Here is a 24,287-nt window from a genome sequence, read left to right on the forward strand (position 1 = left end):
TCCTAAATTCAAAATTATAACATTCTACGACTAACCATTTTTTGGTTATGCGATTTACATACGCACGTACGTACAGACGTCATCCCGAAACTGGTCAAAATGAATTTAAGGATAGTCAAAATGGATATTTCCGTTGAAATTTGATAACCGAAATATTTCGCGTTCACAATACTCCCTTTACTTCGTACAAGGAAGTAAAAATTTAGTTAACTCAAAATTGAAACCGACTGATTATTTGCAACGGAGACGGTTTGTCGAACGATGTTTGGAGATATTTAGAGATACAAATAAAATCATCTTCTGTGATTCAGCGTATTTTCAACTCGAGCGACTTACAATCTTTTTTTTTTTTGGTATTTATTTGTTATGTATAAACAAACCTGCCGCATTTCGGAAACATAAAACCGTAGAGTAAGTGATAACATGGTGATGTATCCACAAATTACCGTTTTGTGTGTATTTTTATCCGATTGAGTAATCTCTTACTTTTTTCAAGGTAAAGATGGAAATGCTATGATAGTAATTGGAAAAATTTACCGAAAACGATTACGTATTTTTTGTGGGCTTTTTTAACGGTATTAATCTTATTTAACAGTTGTGGTACAAGCAAAGCTGTCTCGCTTACAAAACGAGTGCCTTATTGCAGTAAAAATTCGTAGACTGTATTTTTTTTTTAGCAAAGGCGACCAAAATTAACCATCTAGTTCATACGATTTAATTTCTGTGCGAATTCTTTCTTTGGCAGATTTTTTGAAAATTGCAAATTTATAAAAAACAAACCACAAACATTTCCGTATCTCAAGGAGGACAGTCGACGGTTCATCGGCGAAATTGAGGAGCAGGTTTATGAAAAATCTCATCGATAGTGTAACTGGATGCGGAGCATGTCGTGATGTATATATGCCAGATATTATTTGTCATATTTAAATTGTGATATATGTGCTTTGTAATGGTGTAAAAATAATGGTGATACATGAAATTACAAAAATTTATTTCACCAGATCAAATCTGGAATTCCTATGACGATATTGTTTACTGATGATAACTGTTTAAGAAATGAAATACTCATTTATTTAGTTGTATATTTTACTTTTAAATTTCTCTTAATTATTTCATTACAGGTATTCAGGGTAGATTTTATTATCAATGTAGATTGATTGGTTTGCGTTCTGTTTGTGTGTGTGTGTTTTAAACGATTGAAAGAAATATTGATTTATAACAACTCATAATGAGAAGGGAGACAGTTTTCTTTTAATATTCTTCTCCTCCCTATACGTAATTAAGGAATGGTATTCTGAAAATTTTCATTTTTATTTAATTAATGTTTTATTTTAAATTATTTTGCATTTAAATCATTACATTTATTATATAATAAATATTCCTTTAGAATTAAATTAATCAATTCTTTTCTTATATTTGCATTACGCACTTTTACAAAATACTTTTATACTTATACTTCAACGATTGCATTTGTAACAGCACACTGATTAATTATCAGGTATTTATTAAAATAAGATATATATAGAGTTTATATATATCACCAAATTATATTTTTTCTAAGGCTGTAACTTTTGAATTACTCGGCTGGAACCTATATTGTAATGAGGGTCATTATGAAATAGATTTTGATTATGATACAGGCGTTCAACCGATCAAAAGCTTATCAACGACTGACCGATCAGAAGTCAGAGTATTCTTTAATGTATCAACAGTTTTACTTTCCCGTCTAGATAGTGCTATAACAGCGCTATAGTTCTAGAAGAAAAAGTATTGTAATCGGTCCGATTTAGGTATATCCGGTTTTCACCGGATCTTGACTTTTCTCATCAAAGGAGTCAAAAACAACCGGGTGTTAAATGTTCGTATGTACGTGTGTTCTGTTTTGGCCTATAAGTAACCTTATATTTTCAGAACTACTGGACCGATTTTGACCAAACTTGGTCAGATTACTTCTATATACGTGACATTTATGCCATTAAATTTTCAATTAAAAGGTCAACGGGGAGAGGCTGTAGTGCAAGATCAAGTATATTAAGATTTCGCCTAATTATGGTCATATTTTACTTAGGCACATATGTTAACGATTAGAAAATAATATTTGGAAAAAAATTTACAAAATCGCATCCCCAAAGAATGCTGTTGCAGTCGTCTGCTATGTTGTGACGTCACAGGTGAGCGGTAAAATTAAATAAAAGAATAATATTTAAAGTGTAAAAATGTTACTCGTTCTGGCCGGGTCTTAATAATCGCCCAGTAGACTCGGAACCTGGTGCGTTAATCCTCGCAGCTATAACAGTTTGCTGACCTTACAAGCAAAATTTGTTTTGTGTAAATTGTGAAATTACATTAGTTTAGTTAGTGTCAACCGTCGCCGCTGGTACCGCCACACCCGCGCGAATTAAATACGACGTGTGCGCGTGTTTTAGTTAGAACCATTGAATGAAATAAACGAGAAAATATTATATTTAAATAAAATGATAAATATTTTTAATTAAGTTGTGTGTGTAAGCCGTGCATGGTAAACAACTGTATTGTCAACTTTTTTATTTTGATTTTAATCCGATTCAATAGTTAGTAAGCAGAGCTTCATTTGAAAGCACACCGACAGATAACTTAATTTCTTCTATATTACACTCTTTATACTTTTGTTAATTATGTCGGATTCTGAGGAAGAATTATCTGTAGCACCGATCGTTATTAAATAAAAGACAGAACTTATGACTAATAACGCCACAAATCAATAATCCCAATATTTTTTTAGCCGTAGAAAAAATACGGTTTACAACTGTCTATAATAGCCTCTTGCGAAAATTACGACACAAGCCTTATCGAATGTCGTAACTTCACACACTTGCATTAATGGCTAACATTATAGGCTCGTTGCGTAATCTACTATTACACAAATATTGTGTGTGGTAATACAAACAGCAATATTTGCCTTAAAATTATTTCTTTCTCTCTCTCTCTCCCTTACCCCGTTACCCCTTATTATATAGGTGCAGCTGAAAAAATGTATTTAGGGAATGAAAAGGAGAGAAAAAGTCACAGTGAAAAGAGAGAACGTTGTCCAACGATAGGGCTCCTTTTTACTTTCTTGTACGAAGTATTGTGATCGCGTAAAATTACGGTTTTCAGATTTTTAGGAAAATATCCACTTTGACCATCCTTGAATCCATTTTGACTAGTTTTGGCGTGATGTCTGTACAGACGAATGTATCTCGTGTAACTCAAAAACGATTAGCCATAGGATGTTGAAATTTTAGAATTAGGCTGTTGAAACATCTAGTAGTTGTGCACCACCTCCTCTTTTGATTGCAATCGACTGAACCAAAAGTGTCCAAAAAAACCCAAAATCCAAAATAAAATTGGATTTTTAACTTTTTCTTAACTGTAGTAATAAGACATTATTGAGAGCTTTTCAACGATATAAGTGGTACTTAGTTTTATTGGTTCCAGAGTTATAGCCAAATGAAAATTTAATTAATGAAATATCTGGATCTATGAGTATAAGAAGGACATCGGTTCGAATCAGATTTTATATCCTTTTTTTATGTTAATTATATTTATTTATAAATAATTATTAACTCGTGACTGTAAAAAAAATTACAATAAATAATTTATAATTCAATAATGAAAAAATCTGAAGTTATACTAATTTTATGTACTTTTAAAAATCTTTTTATGTAATTTAATAGGAATTATTACATATGTGTATATGGAATAGATTCGGTGAAACAACTGATTATTAATATTAATTGAAAATTATAATTTAGATCGTATTATTTTTGGATTTTCTAGTGTAATTTTATTTAATTATTGTGGAATTTTTGTTTAAGTTTAGGCAAAAATTAACATTTCTAACCTGTATACAGGAGTTCCCTAAAAGTTTAATTATTATTAACCTTTGTTCATACAACACACCAGAAATCTAAAACTTTTGTTAATCAGCAACTCACAAAGATACGAATAATATGATATAGTAACAGGAGTAATAAAGTGACTTTTACTCTATCCTAATATTTCAGCTAAGATTGTTGAATTAATAATTGTATAAATATTTGATGTTAATAAAAACTATTATTTTAGAAATTGTGTAACTGTCCACTTTATTAATGAATTGGAAGCTCGTATCTCACTTTCAAATGAAATAAGTTTAAATGAAGTACAGAAAAATGTGTATATGTAATTTAATAGGAATGCAGGGAAGTCATGTGGTATCCACATCAGATTTTTTAAACTGGAATTGTTTCTGAAATAATATAATATCAGAATAATAATTTAAAATTAATTTTTCTCGAAATTTTTAAGAAATTAAAAAATTATTTTTATTAATATTATTTTTTAATTAATTGTATTTTTCTTTTATTACAAGTAAATAGAATAAATTTTTATTACTTACTGAACACATACATGATGACGCAAGACTCTACTAATCCGGGAATTGAACCGCGCTCCTTTCTTCTTCTTTCCATTATAATCTCTTTTAACCATTTTGGACCAAACCATTCGATAAGCAAATATTCTAAGCGTTGAGATGCTGCACCAAGCAAAGCTATAAAAAATAATACATTAGAGGATTCATTAAATATAAAATTAATATTTTATTTTTTTGTTGCGGATGAAATTCATTTAAAAAAAAAAAGATAGTAAAACAAATGTAATGAAATTAAAAAGAAAGGGGAATAATGAGATGATTTAAAATACTACAGGAGAATAATATTAAAAAAAGTAAAAAATTTTACAATATAACAAAGTTATATTGTATAAGTTGGTATAAGTCTGAATATATGTAAAAAAAAATACAAAAAAAATTACAAAAATATATTTGATTACATATAAAAAATTCTATCAATCTACGATAACGTAGACTGGAATAAAATGTTCAGCATTTTAAAAAAATTAGGGTTCAAATACAGAGATAGAAGAACAATTGCTAACATGTACAGGAACCAAACAGCAACAATAACAATTGAAGAACATAAGAAAGAAGCCCTAATAAGAAAGGGAGTCCGACAAGGATGTTCCCTATCACCGTTACTTTTTAATCTTTACATGGAACTAGCAGTTAATGATGTTAAAGAACAATTTAGATTCGGAGTAACAGTACAAGGTGAAAATATAAAGATGCTACGATTTGCTGATGATATAGTAATTCTAGCCGAGAGTAAAAAGGATTTAGAAGAAACAATGAATTGCATAGATGAAGTCCTACGCAAAAACTATCGCATGAAAATAAACAAGAACAAAACAAAAGTAATGAAATGTAGTAGAAATAACAAAGATGGACCGCTGAATGTGAAAATAGGAGGAGAAAAGATTATGGAGGTAGAAGAATTTTGTTATTTGGGAAGTAAAATTACTAAAGATGGACGAAGCAGGAGCGATATAAAATGCCGAATAGCACAAGCTAAACGAGCCTTCAGTAAGAAATATAATTTGTTTACATCAAAAATGAATTTAAATGTCAGGAAAAGATTTTTGAAAGTGTATTTTTGGAGTGTCGCTTTATATGGAAGTGAAACTTGGACAATCGGAGTATCTGAGAAGAAAAGATTAGAAGCTTTTGAAATGTGGTGCTATAGGAGAATGTTAAAAATCAGATGGGTGGATAAAGTGACAAATGAAGAGGTATTGCGGCAAATAGATGAAGAAAGTAGCATTTGGAAAAATATAGTTAAAAGAAGAGACAGACTTATAAGCCACATATTAAGGCATCCTGGAATAGTCGCTTTAATATTGGAAGGACAGGTAGAAGGGAAAAATTGTGTAGGCAGGCCACGTTTGGAGTATGTAAAACAAATTGTTGGGGATGTAGGATGTAGAGGGTATACTGAAATGAAACGACTAGCACTAGATAGGGAATCTTGGAGAGCTGCATCAAACCAGTCAAATGACTGAAGACAAAAAAAAAAAAAAAATAATAATTTTTTAAAAAAGCTTTTATTTAAGTAATAATATTAATAATAAAATTAATAAAAAAAGGAAACAAATTAGAAAAACACTCTAAAAAGTAAAAATAAGAATTAAATCAAATTGAGAATTTAAACAAAAAAATATAATATATAAACAAATATAAAAATGCACAGCGAGAAAAACAAGAACAGCATAAATTGAAAAAATTCAACTCCCTATAAGCCAGTTTGTAAGTAAAATAAAAAAAATAACTTTTATATTAAAAAAACACCGTTGTAAAGACTATTCGAAAATTACAATAATAATAATATTAAATAGTTACTTTTCCAGCAAATATAGCTTTTTCTTCTTTCATTTTCCTGTTTATCCTCTGGGAATTATCCTTCAGGTATTACTTCAGAGGATGATTGAGGATGATATATGTATGAATGTAAATGAAGTGTAGTCTTGTACAGTCCCAGTTTAACCATTCTTGAGATGTGTGGTTAATTGAAAGCCAATCACCAAGAACACCGGTATCCACGATCTAGTATTCAAATCCGTATAAAAGTAACTACTTTAGTAGGACTAGAACGCTGGAACTCAAAACTTCCAAATCAGCTGATTTGGGAAGACGCGTTCACCACTAGACCAACCCGATGGGTTCCAGCGAATATAGCTTTCTTTTTTCCTGTTTAGCCTCCGGTAATTACCTTTCAGATAATACTTCAGAGGATGAATGAGGGTGATATGTATGAGTGTAAATGAACTGTAGTTTTGTTTAGTCTCAGTTCGACCATTCCTGAGATGTATGGTTAATTGAAACTCAACCGTCAAAGAACATGGGTTTCCAAGATGTAGTATTGAAATCCGTATAAAAATAATTTAACTTGAACGCTGGAACTCTCGACTTCCAAATCAGCTGATTTGGGAAGACGCGTTCACCACTAGACCAAGCCGGTGGGTAGGTATATATATAGCTAAAATAATTATATGAAACGGGAAAATATGGTCATCATTACAATAAATGGGGGTCTCTTGTTTTTTTGCAAATCTTTACGTTTTAGAATCCAATTAGTTCATCAAGACCAAAAAAAATATGTAATATCTACTTTTATGTACGTATGTGTCACACTGAATTTGGTCTAATAACTCAGGATTGACCGGAACGACTTTCTTCAAATTTGGCTCAAATATTTATATGTATGGGGCAGTGATCATATTAATTTTTATCAAAATTCGTTAGGTGGTTAAGGAATATTGTAAAAAATCGATTCGATTTTATTTAGAAGTATGTTAGAGAAAACTTTATTAAAGCAAATCTTTTACCTACAATACATGTATAAATAATCCAAAAATATGTTTTTAAATTCAAATTCCACCTCTTAAAATTGCATTTTTTTTTTTTTTTTTACTCTACCTTCCTTAGATTTAAATATCTTTTATATTTCGTATATGGCGTTATCAAAAAAGTCTACAATTTTTTTAAATTATAGACCCCGCATTTAAAAATGAAAAAGTCTTTAAAAATTGTATTTTTCTTATTATTTTAACCCTTATTGAAAGGGTGTTAGAATTTAGAGAAAATTGTATTTTTAACCTGTATATTAATATTTTTAGAAAAAACTTTTTTTTGTTTCACGCCTCCAAAACTACACATTCTGAAAAATCGTTGTTATTAAGAAAACAATAACTATTATCTTTTCTGCTAAGATGTCTATAGTTTTTACGTATACCTTTCTTGAACTTCATTCTTTTATTATATGTTGACGCGTTTCGAAACCACTCCATTGTTAAAACTTAATGGTAGTACTCTTTCGTAAAGTTCTAGTTTTATTCTTATGAGTGGAATAGTTTTTTTGTTAATGAATTTATGAAACTCCGAAGAATTTTATGAAACGCCCTGTATTTCAAACTTTTGTCTGACCCTTTTTATGTAAATATTATACATAATTCTGTTATACTTACATAGAAAAAATGCGTATGATGCTGAATGCATAATAAATTTAACAAACGGTTTTTTAATAAATAAACCCATTTTTGAATTCGGTGACATCATGTATATTGAGCTATATACTGGAAACATAGCGCCAATTTTTCCCACTTCTACCAACTGTAATGGCATACTTTTACGTCTAAATCCTGGTAAACCTTCGTACCATATTGCTGCTAGTAATTGTTGAACATTGGGATGCGCAACAAACTGCAATTAAAATAAAAGTAAGATTATTATTTCTCTTTTCAACAATTAAGTTGAGTATATAATTTTTAACAGTTGAAATACAATTCAATTTAATTTAATTTTTTAATATACTATAAAGATAATAAATAATTAGACTTGAAGAATTTCTAAATTCATGTTGGAAAACATGAACGTAAACGTATTTGTTATTCCAAACGAGAATTAGCGTTATGATTTATAGTTGATAAAGTATTTAATTTCCGAGTGATTTATATATAGCATGACTGCAATAATTAATTATTAAGTATTACGAAAATATTAGTTTTATAATGAAATAAGATTTGACGGAAACTGCACATCACATGAAATACTTTTCTTACGATTTATTTAATTTCTCCTATTAAATCATGTACGGGGAAAATATTTAAATGAATTAATTTAAAAAAATACGAACCAAAATTCTTAATCTTACCGAAATGTAAAATAGTAGTTTTACCATACTATAAACTCTCCTACAGTTGGCTCTCGATAATTCAAATCACAAAGGAACAATAAATTACTTCCAGTTATGAGTAATTCGTGTTATAGAGGTTAATCTCAACCGATTTACAAAGTTTTTAAATTATTTCGACATTCAGAGATACTGGTCACCAAGGAGCCCAGACATGACCCCACTAGAATTCTTTTTGTGGGGGGTTTGCGAAAAACAGTGTTTACTCGGAGCAAATGCGTGATACAAGGGTTATTTTTTTTTTCAAGGTCCGATAGGTCACGAAATTAAAACCACAGTGAAAATAAAAAGTTTTTATTTGTAACAAGTACTTACATAATTACGCTATTTCTCTACATAGTCGCCACTCCGATTTAGACATTTGTCGTAGCGTGCTACCAACTTTCCAATACCCTCGTCATAGAACGGAGCCGCCTCTGTTTTCAGCCATATTTCTACGCTGGTCTGCAGCTCAATGTCTGTGCCAAAATGTTGTCCTCCTAGCCAGCGTGTCATGTGAGCAAAGAGGTGAAAATCGGTTGGAGTCAAGTCCGGGCTGTATGGTGGGTGATCAAATACTTCCCGACGAAAACGCTGCAGGAGCTTCTTTGTTATAGCTGCAGTGTGCGGCCGAGCATTGTCATGGAGAAAGACAATGCCTGATGACAACATTCCCCTCCGCTTATTCTGAATTGTCCTTCGTAGCCGTTGAAGAGTCACGCAGTATGAGGCTGCAGTGATGGTCGTGCCACGTTCCGTGAATTCCACCAAGAGAACTCCATTCCGGTCCCAGAACACAGTAGCCATACACTTTCTGTTGGAGAAGGTTTGCTTGAACTTCTTCGGTTTATTGGGAGAATGAGAATCCATCCACTGTTTGGATTGTTCTTTTGTTTCTTCAGTTTCGAAATGGACACATGTCTCGTCCCCTGTGACAATTTTATTCAAAAAATCTTCTCCTTCATTGTGATAGCGGTGGAGAAACGTTAGGGAGGCGTGTCCATTCTCATTGTTTTGTGATGATCGGACAGCATCTTGAGAATCCATCTCGCACACAGTTTGCGGTACTGAAGTTTCTCACTCACAATGGTGTGGAGAGCTGACCTTGAAATTTCAGGAAATGAATCACTCAATACAGAAATTGTGAACCGACGATTTTCTCGAATCGCCTCATCCACTCGCTCAACGAGATCATCGGTTGACACGCGCTTCCTTCCCTGACCGCCTGCATCATGAACATCTGCACGTCCTGCTTTAAAGTTCCTGCACCATTGTCACACTTTGCTGTCATTAATTGAAGTTTCACCGTACACATTACTTATTCGTCGATGAATTTCAGTTGCATTACATCCCTCAGCCTGAAGAAATCGAATTACCGCACGTACTTGGCGGGACATGCTATTGTCGTAGACATGTTTACGTGCTAGCTGCGCGTTCAGAACTAAAGGAAGTGACGCGTCGTGATTTGAAGACCATACTAGAAACGTTGTGCAACATATATGCGCAAAGGTTCATCCGAGTTTTGCGCGAGCTTTTATTTCGCGACCGATCGGACCTTGAAAAAAAAACCCTCGTATTAACCATTTACTAGCGAGAATTATTGTGACAGTAGCATCCATTAAACCCGTCATGCTGGAAAGTACCATCTAGATGTGTGCAGGGCAACGAGTGGTACACATATCAAAGTGTATTGAATACCAAAAGAAAAACTTCAGAATTTAACCTTTCAGGATATATATTCATGTAAGTAATGTTTTATATATAATCCTGTTAAAATAATACATGAAACCGGGGAGTTCTTTTACAAACATTGTTAACGAAACATCGTGTCAAGTCTTTGGAATTTTTTGGGGGGGGGGGTTTGGGAGCGAAAAACGCCTGAGCGTTATCATCGCCCGAAATTTTGTTAATAAAAGGGTAATATAACTCCAAAATAATAAAACTGATAAGGTGTAAAATTAGTATTAATCATATAATAAAAACTTATTAAAACAAAGGTCAAAAAGGAAAATAAAACTCAAAACTAAAACTTGGAATCTTTTTGGTGACATTCAGTCATACAAGATACAGTTTTACTATATTACCTTTTACATGTATATTGAACATTAATACTCTAAAGTAAAGCAAATATTACTATCAATTAATTGCACTACACTTAACATGTTTTATACGCGTTAAAGTCATATTAAATAAGAGACACTGATACAAATAACGTATCTTTTTCTGAATGTAAAAACTCGTTATGTACTGAGGAGTACATATTCTATCCAGTACCTATCTAGGGATAGGTAAACTGAATACCATGGAAATAGGTATATGTGTGTGTGGGTTTCCTATATCAATGAATGAAATTATATCATAAATAAACGCCTTTACGTGAGGAATAACTAACAGAAGAATCAAATAACATATTTTAGGTACATACATATACATTTATTCAAAACAAGAGTACACAATACAGTATAATAATAGGATAATGAAGAGTCGTAAACCGTTGAACAGGTATAAATTCAAGAGAAGGTGGTTTCATTTATATGTTTACATTTACGATAATTTCTACAGCTTCATCACTGATTTATGTAAATATATCTTCCAGAGAATTAAAGAGGAAAATAGAATGACCGTAGAAAGAAAGGAAATCAAGGGTGAAATTGATATTTCAGAATCCCTTACTCAATATAAATCAAATACGTTAAGTCAACTGTACTATAAATTATTAACTAAGGTTAATTTTCATCTACTAATTGTACTTAATTAAATACAAGTAATAATATGAATGAAAAGTTTCTCAAGACGTTTTTGTTTTGTTTCTCTCGTCGATTTCTTAAGATTTATCAAGTACCTTATTGTTTCTTACGCTTCATTACACGTAAACAAACATCAGATTATACTTGAAAAATAAAAAAAAAACATGGTGCATAACTCCGGTTTACAGAATTCACCCGAAATAATTATATCTAAAGAAAATTGTTAAAAATATGAACAGAGTTCATTTCTCTTCAACTCACTGGTCCCTATTCACTCTTTCTTAAAGTAGAAAAACTTTGTTGGCATTTGCATAAAGTATAAAGATTAACCTTGCTCATATCAGTTAAGCTGAATTTACAGTTACTTCAGCGATATTACTTACGTACTAATAAAAAGAAGGTAAATACTACTTAACAATTCATTGGTTTTATTTATATCGGCAATAATAACGATATAAGTAATAAAATTGACATTTTGATTACAAATTTCATAATTTATTTATATATATATACATATATAAAATCTATATAAACAGGTTAGCAACATAAAACCGAACCTATAACGTAACCGCTGCAGAATTGTTAGATTATGTTGGAATGAAATTTTATGAATGATACGGATAAATTTAATAAGAAAAACATAAATGTTGCATCTATTTACCTTTTTGTTACAAAAGATATTCAAAATGACCACCGTGGGCATCGATGCACTTTTGTGCTCGAGTGTTCATATTGAGAGTCGTCTGACGCAAAACGTTGTTGTCAATTGCGTTGATTTCTCGTTTAATGTTCACCTTCAGTTCATCAATATTGTAGGGATTAGATACATAAACTCTCTCCTTTAAGTAGCTCCAAAGGAAAAAATCGGAAGTAGAAAAGTAGAAGAAGAAGAAGAAAAGAAGTAGAAGTAGAAGAAAATTCATATAAACATAGGTTCGGAAACGCTTCGTTAGCCAGGTTTTTGCTGTCTAATGGTTAAAACGCCATCGCAAATGAGCTGATTTCGAAGTCGAGAGTTCTAAGGTTCAAATCCTAGTAAAGGCAGTTATTCATACAAATTTGAATACTAGATCGTGGATATCGGTGTTCTTTGGTGGTTGGGTTTCAAATAATCACACATCTCAGGAACGGTATCGACCTGAGACTGTATTCATTCATATCACCCTCATTCATCCTCTGAAGTATTATCTTACGGTGGTTCCGGGGGCTAAACAGAAAAAGAGGAGAGCTAGTTTCGAACAGGGCGAAAAAGATTTCCTCCTGACTTATGTGCCTTCAGGAAAATTAAGCCAGGTTGTTATTCTTGGAACCGAAATTTAGCAATTTTGTAACAGATTTTATCTGAAAAAAAATAGAAGAAAATTGTTCAAAATTGTTTTTGAACAAACAATTGACAAGTTGACAGCAATTTTGTTCAAAATTGTTTTTTGATGTTTTGCGCTTAATTAACTACAACATTCTATCATTTGTATTTAGTTTCTATGAATTTTATTTTTATCATTTTTCTCGGAACCAGATTTTCTACAAGTTTTGTTTAAAACTATTGTATGTTTATTATACATTTAACAAAGATATTTTATGCCGAAAAAATATAGTCTAATTTTACGAACTCAATCTTTTGTTTTTTTTTACCCCAGATTTTAAAAAAATACAAATAAAATTCTTTTAGGATCTATTTTTTTTGTATAAAATCACTAAATTTCTCTCTAAATTCGAAGAATTACAGTCTGGCTAAATTTTACCGAAGGCATAGAAATCAGGGTGAAAATTTTCGCCAGTTGAGGATATTCGTCTAAACTATGTTTATATGAACTTTCTTCTTTATTTTCATCTCTAAAATACGTCCTGAAAATTTGTTACATTCTTTGTGAATCACTCTGTACTGTACGTATACAAATTATTACTGTAACAATATCCTTTTTATATTAATAATTTGACACATAAATTTTATAATTTAGACATCTGTGGAGCCAAGAATAAAACTCAAACTGGACTTGTCAAAATTCAGTTTGAAAAATGAAAATTTAGATGTGAAAATGAAATTTGACGATACGGATTCATCTAAATAATATATTTTTATTCATTAAATTGTAGACAACATTAATTACCGGTGTACATGTTATTAATTTTTTGGAACGATAGTTTAAAAATACGTTCTAACAAAATACTTAAAAAAACGTTCAATCAAAATACTTTAATAAAAGGTATTTAATCGTTAAAAAATAACTATCAGATTTAATTTGTTTTCTATTCTGAATTAATATCATCTATAAGTACTCTAAATTTTTTTCCATAATAATAATTATTAACCTTTATTTTCTTTTAAAATCGTTAATGACATGAATTACATTCGAACCTGTAAGTAACGAAATCGAGAATCCCGGGGAATTCGTTAAATAGAGGGAGTTTTCTAAGAATTCTATTTGTTATATCTTCGTACTGTAGTTAAATGTCTCGTTTAGATAAACGAATTAAAGTTTTCACAGTAATTTTAGTGCTCTGCGTTAATTAATTTAGGAAAATTTAGGAAATTTTGCTACTTTAATGAATGAATTTAGGAAAATTCTGCTACTTTAATGTATTGGCAGAGAGAAACTGCAGCAGAACACGTGTTTAAATCTTTTGTTAGAATTTTATTATTAATGGGTTATAAGAGAATGTTGAGAATTTTCGCTTTACCAGTTCAATAAAAATAACCTGTCATTCTTGACTGTTGCCAAGCAAGAATACTTTGTGTTTGTATACGGGTACAATTTAGGTACAGTGAATACCTAATACAGTGTGAATACCTTAAACAGAGGTAAATTTATACGTATTTTTATTAAAATGCAGTAAAGAATTGTAATATCGAGGTTTTCGTAATATCGAGGTTCGACTGTATTAATATTTGGACGATCAATAAAAAAAAGACCAATATTTATCAGAAAATAGAACATAATTTTTGGTATCGCTTAAATTTTTTTAAATACGGTTCAACAGCGTGTGGATCATTTAAAACATAGTATATTGATTTACTAATGTATTTTTTTTAGAAGTTGAACGTTAGATTTTGTCGGGAGGGAACCTAATTTATAAATTTGTATCGGTTATAGCCAAAACAGTAAGCCACCATTATTTACCATAACCACTGTTACTTAAGCGAACGTAATATTATAGACTCGTCGCCTATGCACAATAATGTATCCTGCAAATTACTATGGATACTTCTATCTGTTTGTAAGTAAAAAGGATATTATTTATAGTCTGGCAACTACGTTCCAGACAAATTTAGCCCCTTCCCTCCTTCACTCAGACAGCGTTCTTCTCCGAAAAATATAATATCATTTGTTAATATAATCTGTAGAATTGAATACTACATTGTAAAAGCAACTAGATAGGTGAGACACAGCCTTAAATAACTAATAAGAAGGGAATCTAGAATCTGGGTACAAGTAATTCGTTTCTTTATGTTTTTATTTTCATGCGTGTATATATATATACACGCATGAATATACGCGTATAAAACGCGCGCGCGTGTGTGTGTGTGTGTGTGAGCGCGCGCGCGTATGTATGTATAAAATACCTTAAAATAATTTTAATAACTTACCATTTTCTGTTTATATTTGATGGCTAATTTTAACCTTTCCAGCGTCTGTTTTTGTCCGGGTTCCCATATATCTGCTGTGTCACTGTAGTTCAACATTATTTCTAATTCATTCGATGTACGAACGTGATCTAATAATGATGTTGCAAATGTTTGAACCAATCCTTTCATTTCCTGTTTTTTATTTCACAAAATAAAAAAAATTAACATTAAATTATATTTATAATGTAATAAATAGATCCTTTTTTTTTTGTATCTTATGTACACACAAATTATTGAATTAAAATTAAAATGAAATATGATATTTGACTTTAAAACACAATGCTTAGCTGAATTAAGTTATAAAAGTTTGATATATATATTGTTTTGTCTCGGTTTGTTTGGATGGAATAATATTTTCTTTATTTATTATTAATATACAGTAGCATATTGAGTTTAAACTACTCTCGGGTTTCGGCTACGGAAAAAAAAATAATTATTTTAATTACTGCAGCTCTTGTACCCCGTAAATTAGAAAACTAAATTTTTATTGATGTCCATGAATAAAGTATAAAATGTGAGAATATTTACTTCGAAGGAAAATGATTTATATTAAAATATATAAATAATATTTGTCCTAAGAAGCAGTCTTTCTTTTTTTTTTTAAATATTTATCTAAAGTAGTGTTAATAATATTTCAATTTTTACAATTATTAATTGATATTAGAAAGTCATATTCATTAAAAAATCAAACTTTTTTGACGAACTACGACTCTACGTGTTATACATAATGCCTACGTGTACATAATGATGAGCAGAAAAATGGTTTAATTTTTTGAAATTATTTTTTTAAAAGTAATTGTTTTATTATATAATTTTAAAAAAACAAATATAATGCAATGTATGTTTATATTTTCTTAAAACTAAAATCATCCAAGTACTTGTTAGCTGTTTAGAAACACATTTGGAGTATGATTTAAAAAATTACTGATTTTTTCTTACCATTTTAATCAAATAGTTGTAATTTCCTCTCTAATATTATCAGAATTTTCAGTTTATAAATTATATTAAATTGGTTTTTCTGTAATGAAAACTATTCTGTAGTTTTTTCAATAAGATTATTTTCAGTTGAAAATTCGGCCATTACGATCTGTATTGAGATAGTTTCAAAAATGGATCCGTTATTTTAACAAAAGGGTGTTTAGAAAAAAAACATCTATCGACAGACAAAAAACAATATTGTATAAAACCATTGGTTGATTTTAATTGGGTTAAAGAAACCTGCTGAGGGTCCCTTATACCGTTTCCTCACATAAACTGTTGAACGAAAAAAGAAATCTAGTTTTTGGTGACAATTCGAGTAACACATTTATTTTTAAAATTAATAGGGGATATTTATGAAATAAATCCTTTATTTTAAAATTACAGCGTGGCGTACGAAATGATATAACATTTGTTTTGGCAATAATTGTTTAGGTTCATACTTACTAATCAGTTTTGTGTTGGCAGAAGTGACAGCAATTAATGAATATTAGTTTCTTCTTTTACCGAGTGCGTTGTTTTTTTATAGTTTCAAGATGGCTGACAAAGGAAGATGACTGTCGAACAGCGCGTAATGTCTGTGGCAATTCTTTAATGAAACGAAAAGTTTACACGATAACGGTTTCGTGTACATTTTCAAACTCGGTGTAGTCACAGAGTTTAAAAAAGTACGTAGACTTTATCAAAAATGTAATAGTGATGGTTCACTGTTTGAAAGTGTGAACGGACTGCCGATGTTCGTTCTCCATAAAATGTTGAAACTGTCAAAGCAGGGTTGCTGAGGAGCTCGGGCAAATCAACAAGTAAAACAACAAATAAAACTTGGGATTTCTAGGCGATCTGTGCACCGAATTTTAAAAATTTATTTGCATTTGTATCCGCATTAAATAACAGTTTTTCCTAAATTAACGGTTGGAAAAAACATCAAAGAATGGCATTCGCTGAAAGGGCTGTGAACCTACACGTATCGCTGAACAAGTTTGGTTTTCAGATGATGAGGCACACTTTCACCTTGACGGGGTTGTTAATAAACAAAATGTGCGTTTTTGGGCTTCTGAAAATCCACAAGTATTGCATGAAAAAGTGCATCACGCCCCAAGAATTACGGTTTTTTTTAATCTTCAGTCATTTGACTGGTTTCATGCAGCTCTCCAAGATTTCCAATCTAGTGCCAGTCGTTTCATTTTGGTACACCCCCTACATCCTACATCCTCTACCCTCTACATCCTCTAGGTACCCTCTACATCCTACATCCCTAACAATTTGTTTTACATATTCCAAACGTGGCCTGCCTACACAATGTTTTCCTTCTACCTGTCCTTCCAATATTAAAGCGACTATTCCATGATGCCTTAGTATGTGGCCTATAAGTCTGTCTCTTCTTTTAGCTATATTTTTCCAAATGCTTCTATCTATTTGCCGCAACACCTCTTCATTTGTCACTTTATCCACCCATCTCATTTTTAACATTCTCCTATAGTACCGCGTTTCAAAAGCTTCTAATCTTTTCTTCTCAGATACTCCGATCGTTCAAGTTTCACTTCCATATAAAGCTACGCTCCAAACTTATACTTTCAAAAATCTTTTCCTGACGTTTAAATTAATTTTTGATGTAAAAAATGTAAAAAAAAAAAGTATATGTATATGACGTCGGATTTGAACCGATGTGCTTTTCCCTTCTAAGATCCAAATATTTCATTAATTAAAATTTTATTTAGCTATAACTCTGAAACCAGTGAAAATAAGTATCGCTTATATCGTTTAAAACCTCTCAATGAAAGTTTTTTTTTTTTTGTCTTCAGTCATTTGACTGGTTTGATGCAGCTCTCCAAGATTCCCTATCTAGTGCTAGTCGTTTCATTTCAGTATACTACATCCTGGAATGTAGAGGGTATACTGAAATGTAATTTGTAAGCATTACTCTGCTTTTGTAAGCATTTAAAATGATGTGTTTTTTCGCACGACTTAAGGGCCTTTTTTTTGCAATCCACAAATCTTTATATATAAAAATAAATGTTAAGTTTGTTTTTGTACGCTTCAAAAACTCAAAATGTTCTGCACCGATTGAGCTCAAATTTTAACACGATATATAACCCGCATCAAAGATAGTTTTTATCTATTTTTCGCATCAGTCACATACCCGCGACCGCGAGAAAACAGTTTTTTTAACGGTCAGCTGTGTACCAGTGACCGCGCCATCTGCCGGAAGCGAGGGGAACACTCGCCATACTATCTAACGACAACCGCAGTCACATGTGAAACAATACCTGTTACCAATTACATTGTTTATTAACAAAAAAAAAAAAAAAACGTATCCACTTGCATCTGATTCAGATTATTATACAATCTGAATTAAATATTCACTTTAATCGAGGTACTTTTGTGTGATCGTGTCGTGATGGAGCTGCGCCTTTCACCAAGCTCTGAATTTATTAGAAAACGACGAACAGTGGGATATATGTATTAATGACGCGTGTAACACTGCACATCCAAACCAAATTCGCGCATCTTTCGCATTTATATTGACCACTTGCTCCCCTTCATCTCCCACAGAGTTATGGGAAAGATATCGATCGCACATGGCTGAGGATATTTTGCATAGAGTACGCCTAGAAAATACCAATATGACCATGGAATTTACAGAAGGCATTTACAACGAAGCATTGATAAATATTGAAGACAAGTTCTTAGCTATTGCAAATAAAGTTCTTAGTCAATTGGGAATGCCAGCACCCATCCGAGCTGCGATTGCTTCATTTAATGTGGATTTACGCCATGAACAGAGTTTCATCTTCAGTCAGTTGATCTTCAGTCATATGTCCAATCAAACATTCCCAAATTAACGCGCGAACAGAAAGGCATTTACGATCGCATAATGCAAATGATAAATGACGGAGTTTGTGGGACCTTCTTCTTGGATGGGCCAGGAGGAACTGGGAAAACATTACTCATTAGATTGATTCTAGCAACGATTCGATCAAAAAATGACAATTATCCTGTTGCGGAATATTAATCAGCCAAAACTCTGCAACGGCACGCGACTTGCAGTTAAGAAATTGATGAATAACGTAGTGGAAGCAAAGTTTTTAACGGGGCCTTTCAAAGGTGAAGATGTCCTCATTCCTCGAATACCCATAATCCCCATAATATGAAGGTTTTACTTTATAGCAGGGCAGGGTGGACAGCCCCGTTCCTGAGGGTTCATATGCCCTGGTGTGTGGGTTCCCGTGATGGAGCGGGGACTCCTGGGGTCCGTTAGGTGTGGACCGAGACCCGTCCGGGGGTGTAGGTCGGGTATCAGTCCTCGAGACCGGGTGGGGGTGCACCCGGGGAACACCCCCACTCGTGAGTGGGGGTGTTCCCGGATACGCTTCGGCTCCTGCGAGGCTGGCAAAAGGAAAGACAGAGACCCGGTCTCTGTCTGGGGGGGGGGTAACGGCATAGCTGGGCTTGGTTTCTTCCGTTGGAGATTAGAGGCAGCCAACTAAAAGATCCGGAAAGGACACGTCACCGAGCCGAGTATACTTAATTGGATGTCCGGCTCGAGGTTGTAGGGAGGGGGCGGGGGGGTATGCCCATAATTCCGACCGATACACCATTTTAATTTAAAAGATTGCAATTCCCAATTCGATTAGCATTTGCAATCACAATCAATAAAGCTCAAGGTCAATCTTTAGAATTGTGTGGTTTAGATTTAGGTGCGGATTGCTTTTCACATGGGCAACTGTATGTTGCGTGTTCCCGAGTCGGCAAACCAGATAGCCTTTATATCTACGCAGACAGTGGAAAAACAAAAAATATTGTATATCCACAAGTATTGCAAAATTATACTTCTATGAAACGTATGCTTTGTTTTGTTTCTCATTTCTCATCCATGCAACCACAATGTGCCACAGCGAAGCGTGGCGGGTAGAGCTAGTATTAGTATAAAATAAAAATGGATTGAGATACTTTTTTTTTCTTAATTAACCTCCGAGATCACCTTTAGGTATTTTGCTTAAGAGGTTTAGATGAATGATTTGTTGTAGCGTGTTTGAAAATGCCATGCCTGACCGGGATTCGAACCCAGGGCCTCCGAATGAAAGGCCGAGACGCTACCATTCGCGTCACGGAGACCGGCGCGTGTAATCTAATGTCTACAACCGTTTTTAAACATTTTATTTTTTAGTATATTTCTGTTTTTATTTATTTTATTTTTTTTACATAGAATTATCCTGCATTTTTTACTATATACTTCATGATTAATATTAAATTCGTAAGAATAAATAAAAAATAAAAAAAATACAATTGGTTATTGAACCTACGTTAAAAAATTAAATAAAAATTCCCCATCGGTTATACAATACAATAAAACATAAAAGTAATCCAGTATCACAGATGTGAAATGTCCGATGCAAACAGTAGGCTACAATTAACAATCCTTTCTCATAAATCAACCGAAAAATATCATTAGTTAAATACATCTCCAAACGTTAAAAGTTTGTTTTTTTCTTTCAGCTAAGTATAATTTTAGCTTAGTTTTAAATATTATTATTTTTATTTATATCGCGCATAAACGATTGTAACTTATTGGCAAATTATGAGACACTTAAATTCATTAAATTACATTTTTTTCGGGTTTATTTTAGGTAGAGTATCAAAAATTTCATTTTTATTATAAGTAAACATAATAAACACTTCATTAAATATTTTTTTTTTTTTAATCTTTAAAGCCTTAAAAAAATTTTAATTTATGAAAATACGGTTTTTTAATAATTAAATGATTAATGCTTTTAAATATTTAATTTTTAAAGACCAAGTTACGCATTTGACCTTTTAAATTATCATGAATGAAATTATTATACACTGATAAAAATCCCTCACGAGAGAAGAAAACTGATTTAAATAAACGATGTCTTCCTTAATTGATTTACATGTATTACTCGTACTTTTTTTTGCCTTTTATTTATTTTACAGCATTATACATTAACGAACATAAAAAATCCGGATGATTTTTCCTGTTACATGAAAATGTACTTATATATTTATAAACCTAATGAATTAGTTTATAATATAAAATATTGAGAAAAAATGCTCACATAGTTGGTTAGTAGCAAAATTAATAAAAAAAAACCAGTGAAAAAAATTGTCTTTTTTTTAAATATTAAAATTGATTAACTTGATTCAAATCGTTTGATGCACTGTAACGAAACAGGCTAATCAAGTTTGCTTGCTTGATGAATTAATTCGTTTTAAAGCTCTACAAGCTTGTACATCGAAATATAGAAGTAGCACTTTATAGCGTATAAAAGATACTATGCCTGACCGGGATTCGAACTCGAGAACCACCAGGTAAAAACCGAGTAAAACCGAGACCCGTCCAGGGATGTAGGTCGGGTATCAGTCCTCGAGACCGGGTGGGGGTGCACCCGGGGAACACCCCCACTCGAGAGTGGGGGTGTTCCCGGATACGCTTCGGCTCCTGCGAGGCTGGCAAAAGGAAAGACAGAGACCCGGTCTCTGTCGTGGGGGGGGGGGGGGGGGGGTAACGGCATAGCCGGGCTTGGTTTCTTCCGTTGGAGATTAGATGCAGGCAACTAAAAGATCCGGAAAGGACACGTCACCGAGCCGAGTATACTTAATTGGATGTCCGGCTCGAGGTTGCAAGGAGTGGGGGGGGGGGGTATGCCCATAATTCCGACCGATACACCATTTTAATTTAAAAGATTGCAATTCCCAATTCGATTGGCATTTGCAATCACAATCAATAAAGTTCAAGGTCAATCTTTAGAATTAATTGTGTGGTTTAGATTTAGATGGGGATTACTTCTCACATGGGCAACTGTATGTTGCGTGTTCCCGAGTCGGCAAACCAGATAGCCTTTATATCTACGCAGACAGTGGAAAAACAAAAAATATTGTATATCCACAAGTATTGCAAAATTAAACTTCTATGAAATGTATGCTTAGTTTTGTTTCTCATTTCTCATCCATGCAACCACAATGCGCCACAGCAAAGCGTGGCGGGTAAAGCTAATATATATATATATATATATATTTCTAAATTTATTTTATTGCAAATTTTAAGCAAATCAGATATTCATCTACTTTATTTACTTATCTATTTATAAAAGTTATGAATCTTTTTATATGTTTCAAACTACTTAAGGTATATTATAATTTAAAAAGTTTTAAAAATATTGAAACGAATACTTCATCGGCTTATTTCTTTTACGTATAGACTGTATATATATATATATATATATATATATATATATATCCTCCCGTCTTTTTATTATAGGATACACAATGTTTGAATTACATATACTTTGTAAAATATTTGAACGTGATACTCGATAAAATAAAAAGATTCTATTTTAGGTTTGTTTGTTATACGTAAAAGTTTTTTTATTATATAAAAATAAATAAATCTACATGTATATGTAAATTATAGAAAAATATTTATTTTGATGAGTTGAAAAATTTCTGTTCAACTACTCTTTTTCATTTGAAATTAAATCAATATTTTCTTTTATCCTCGTAACTTATATGCATTCTTATTTAAAAAAAAAGAAGCAAAGTCGATTTATTTATTTTATTGAATAAAATAAATGATAAAAATATTAAAAAGTTACAAAGAAAGCGAGAGAGAAAGAGAAATAAAACATAAAAGAAAGTAAGAAGAAAAATAAATAACATTGCATAGGACTGATTGTTAAAATCTATTGGTCTGTGCTTGAGGTTAATGACTTTTAATTAAAATATGTATATTGATAACGGTGGAGACAGTGACAGGACGTTAAGTCGGTACAATTTTAAACTATGACAACCAATGTTACTTTGTATTACTTTACATAAACAAATTTACACGACAAATAAATTTTAGTTTTAATAAGATTATAACAAATAATTTTTTCGTTCCTGATGATGGAGGGAATTTTATTCTGAAAGCGCTTGAACACTTATATAAAAGAATTGTTGGTAAGTGGGTTTTTTAATTATTAATTATATAATGAAATATATGTAAATGAAACATAATAAATGAATATACGAAGTGTGTGAGAAAAGTAATGAGACTGACATTTTACTTACCAAAGTTTTTATATTTTTCAAACAACAATATTATCCCCTACAAAGTAGTTCCCTTGGGCAGCTATACACCGGCTGAGTCGTTGTTCCCGCTGGAAGGCTTCAACTGGTAGGGCTTTTAACTGGTCGGTCACAGTCTTTTGAATGTTCTACAGAGTTACAAAATGACGTCCTTTTAAAACATGTTTCAATTTCGGGAAAAGGAGAAAGTCACAAGGATTCAAATCAGGTAAATAGGGTCGTTGAGAAACCGTTTTATGGTAAAAAATTTCGTGATGAAAATAGACGTGTGACACAGGGCATTGTCGTGATGAAGCATCCACTTGTCTGCAATGTCTGGTCTCACGCGATTCACTCTTTTCCTGAGCCTTTCAAGGACACCTTTGTAAAACACTTGGTTGACAGTTTGTCCTGGAGGAACAAATTATTTATGCACGATATCCCTTCTGTCAAAAAAGCAAATCTGCATGGTTTTCATCATTGATTTGCTCCTTCGACATTTTTTCGGTCGAGGCGATGATGAAGTGTGCCACTCTTCGTTTTCCCGCTTTGTTTCAGGATCGTACTCAAATATTCAGGATTCATCATCTGTGATCACACGATTGAAGAATTCTTGGTCATTGTCGATCCTCTCAAGAACATCAACGCACACGTTTCTCCGATTGTCCTGTTCCATTGTAAGGTTTTTCGTCGCCGATTTCGCACCAACCTTTCGCATGTCCAAATCGTCTGTCAAAATTTGATATACGGTGAAAGTGTTTAAATTCAACTGTTCGCTCATCATCCTTATTGTTAAACGACGGTCTGGACTCACAAGAACCCTCAAACGCTCAACGTTTTCGTCAGATTTTGAAGTTGAAGGTCTCCCTGAGCGAGGTTGATCTTCAACGTGTTCTCGGCCTTCCAAAAATGATTTGTGCCAGCGGAAAACTTGTGCTCTTGATAAGCAATGTTTCCCATAGGCCTATTTCAGCTTTTCAAAGGTCACAGTCGCGGATTCCTCAAGTTCAACACAAATCTTGATTGCACAACGTTGCTCTAAATTCCGATGCTCCATTTTCGTAACATACAACTTCACTGCTGGCGCTGTCAAAAAGAATGTGTTGGCTGAACGGAGTTAAACTCGTACTGAGCATGTGGAAGGGATGAACAAACCGGTCTAGCACAGACCGGTAGACACAGCGTTGCCAGATCGCTCGCAGTGCTACCAATCTCATTACTTTTCTCACACACCTCGTAACATATATATATATATATATAGAAAGAAACAGGTATAAATGAAATATAGTAGAAATAATGTAGATG

At 32.4% G+C, this 24,287-nt stretch overlaps 1 protein-coding gene across 2 annotated transcripts in view; it reads right to left on the minus strand.

Moving 5' to 3' along the window:
• Positions 1 to 24,287, minus strand: part of trp (transient receptor potential) — a 176,601-nt gene that overhangs the window by 79,079 nt on the left and 73,235 nt on the right. For both annotated transcript variants that reach the window (XM_075378421.1, XM_075378420.1), the window contains exons 7-9: positions 14,898 to 15,068; positions 7,861 to 8,095; positions 4,400 to 4,552 (exon numbers count right to left, since the gene is read on the minus strand). In XM_075378421.1, the coding sequence (XP_075234536.1) occupies positions 4,400 to 4,552; positions 7,861 to 8,095; positions 14,898 to 15,068 (559 nt within the window). The remainder of the gene's footprint in view (positions 1 to 4,399; positions 4,553 to 7,860; positions 8,096 to 14,897; positions 15,069 to 24,287) is intronic.

This window comes from Lycorma delicatula, chromosome 11 (assembly GCF_047948215.1).
Source record: "Lycorma delicatula isolate Av1 chromosome 11, ASM4794821v1, whole genome shotgun sequence".
NCBI classification, from domain to species: domain Eukaryota; kingdom Metazoa; phylum Arthropoda; class Insecta; order Hemiptera; family Fulgoridae; genus Lycorma; species Lycorma delicatula.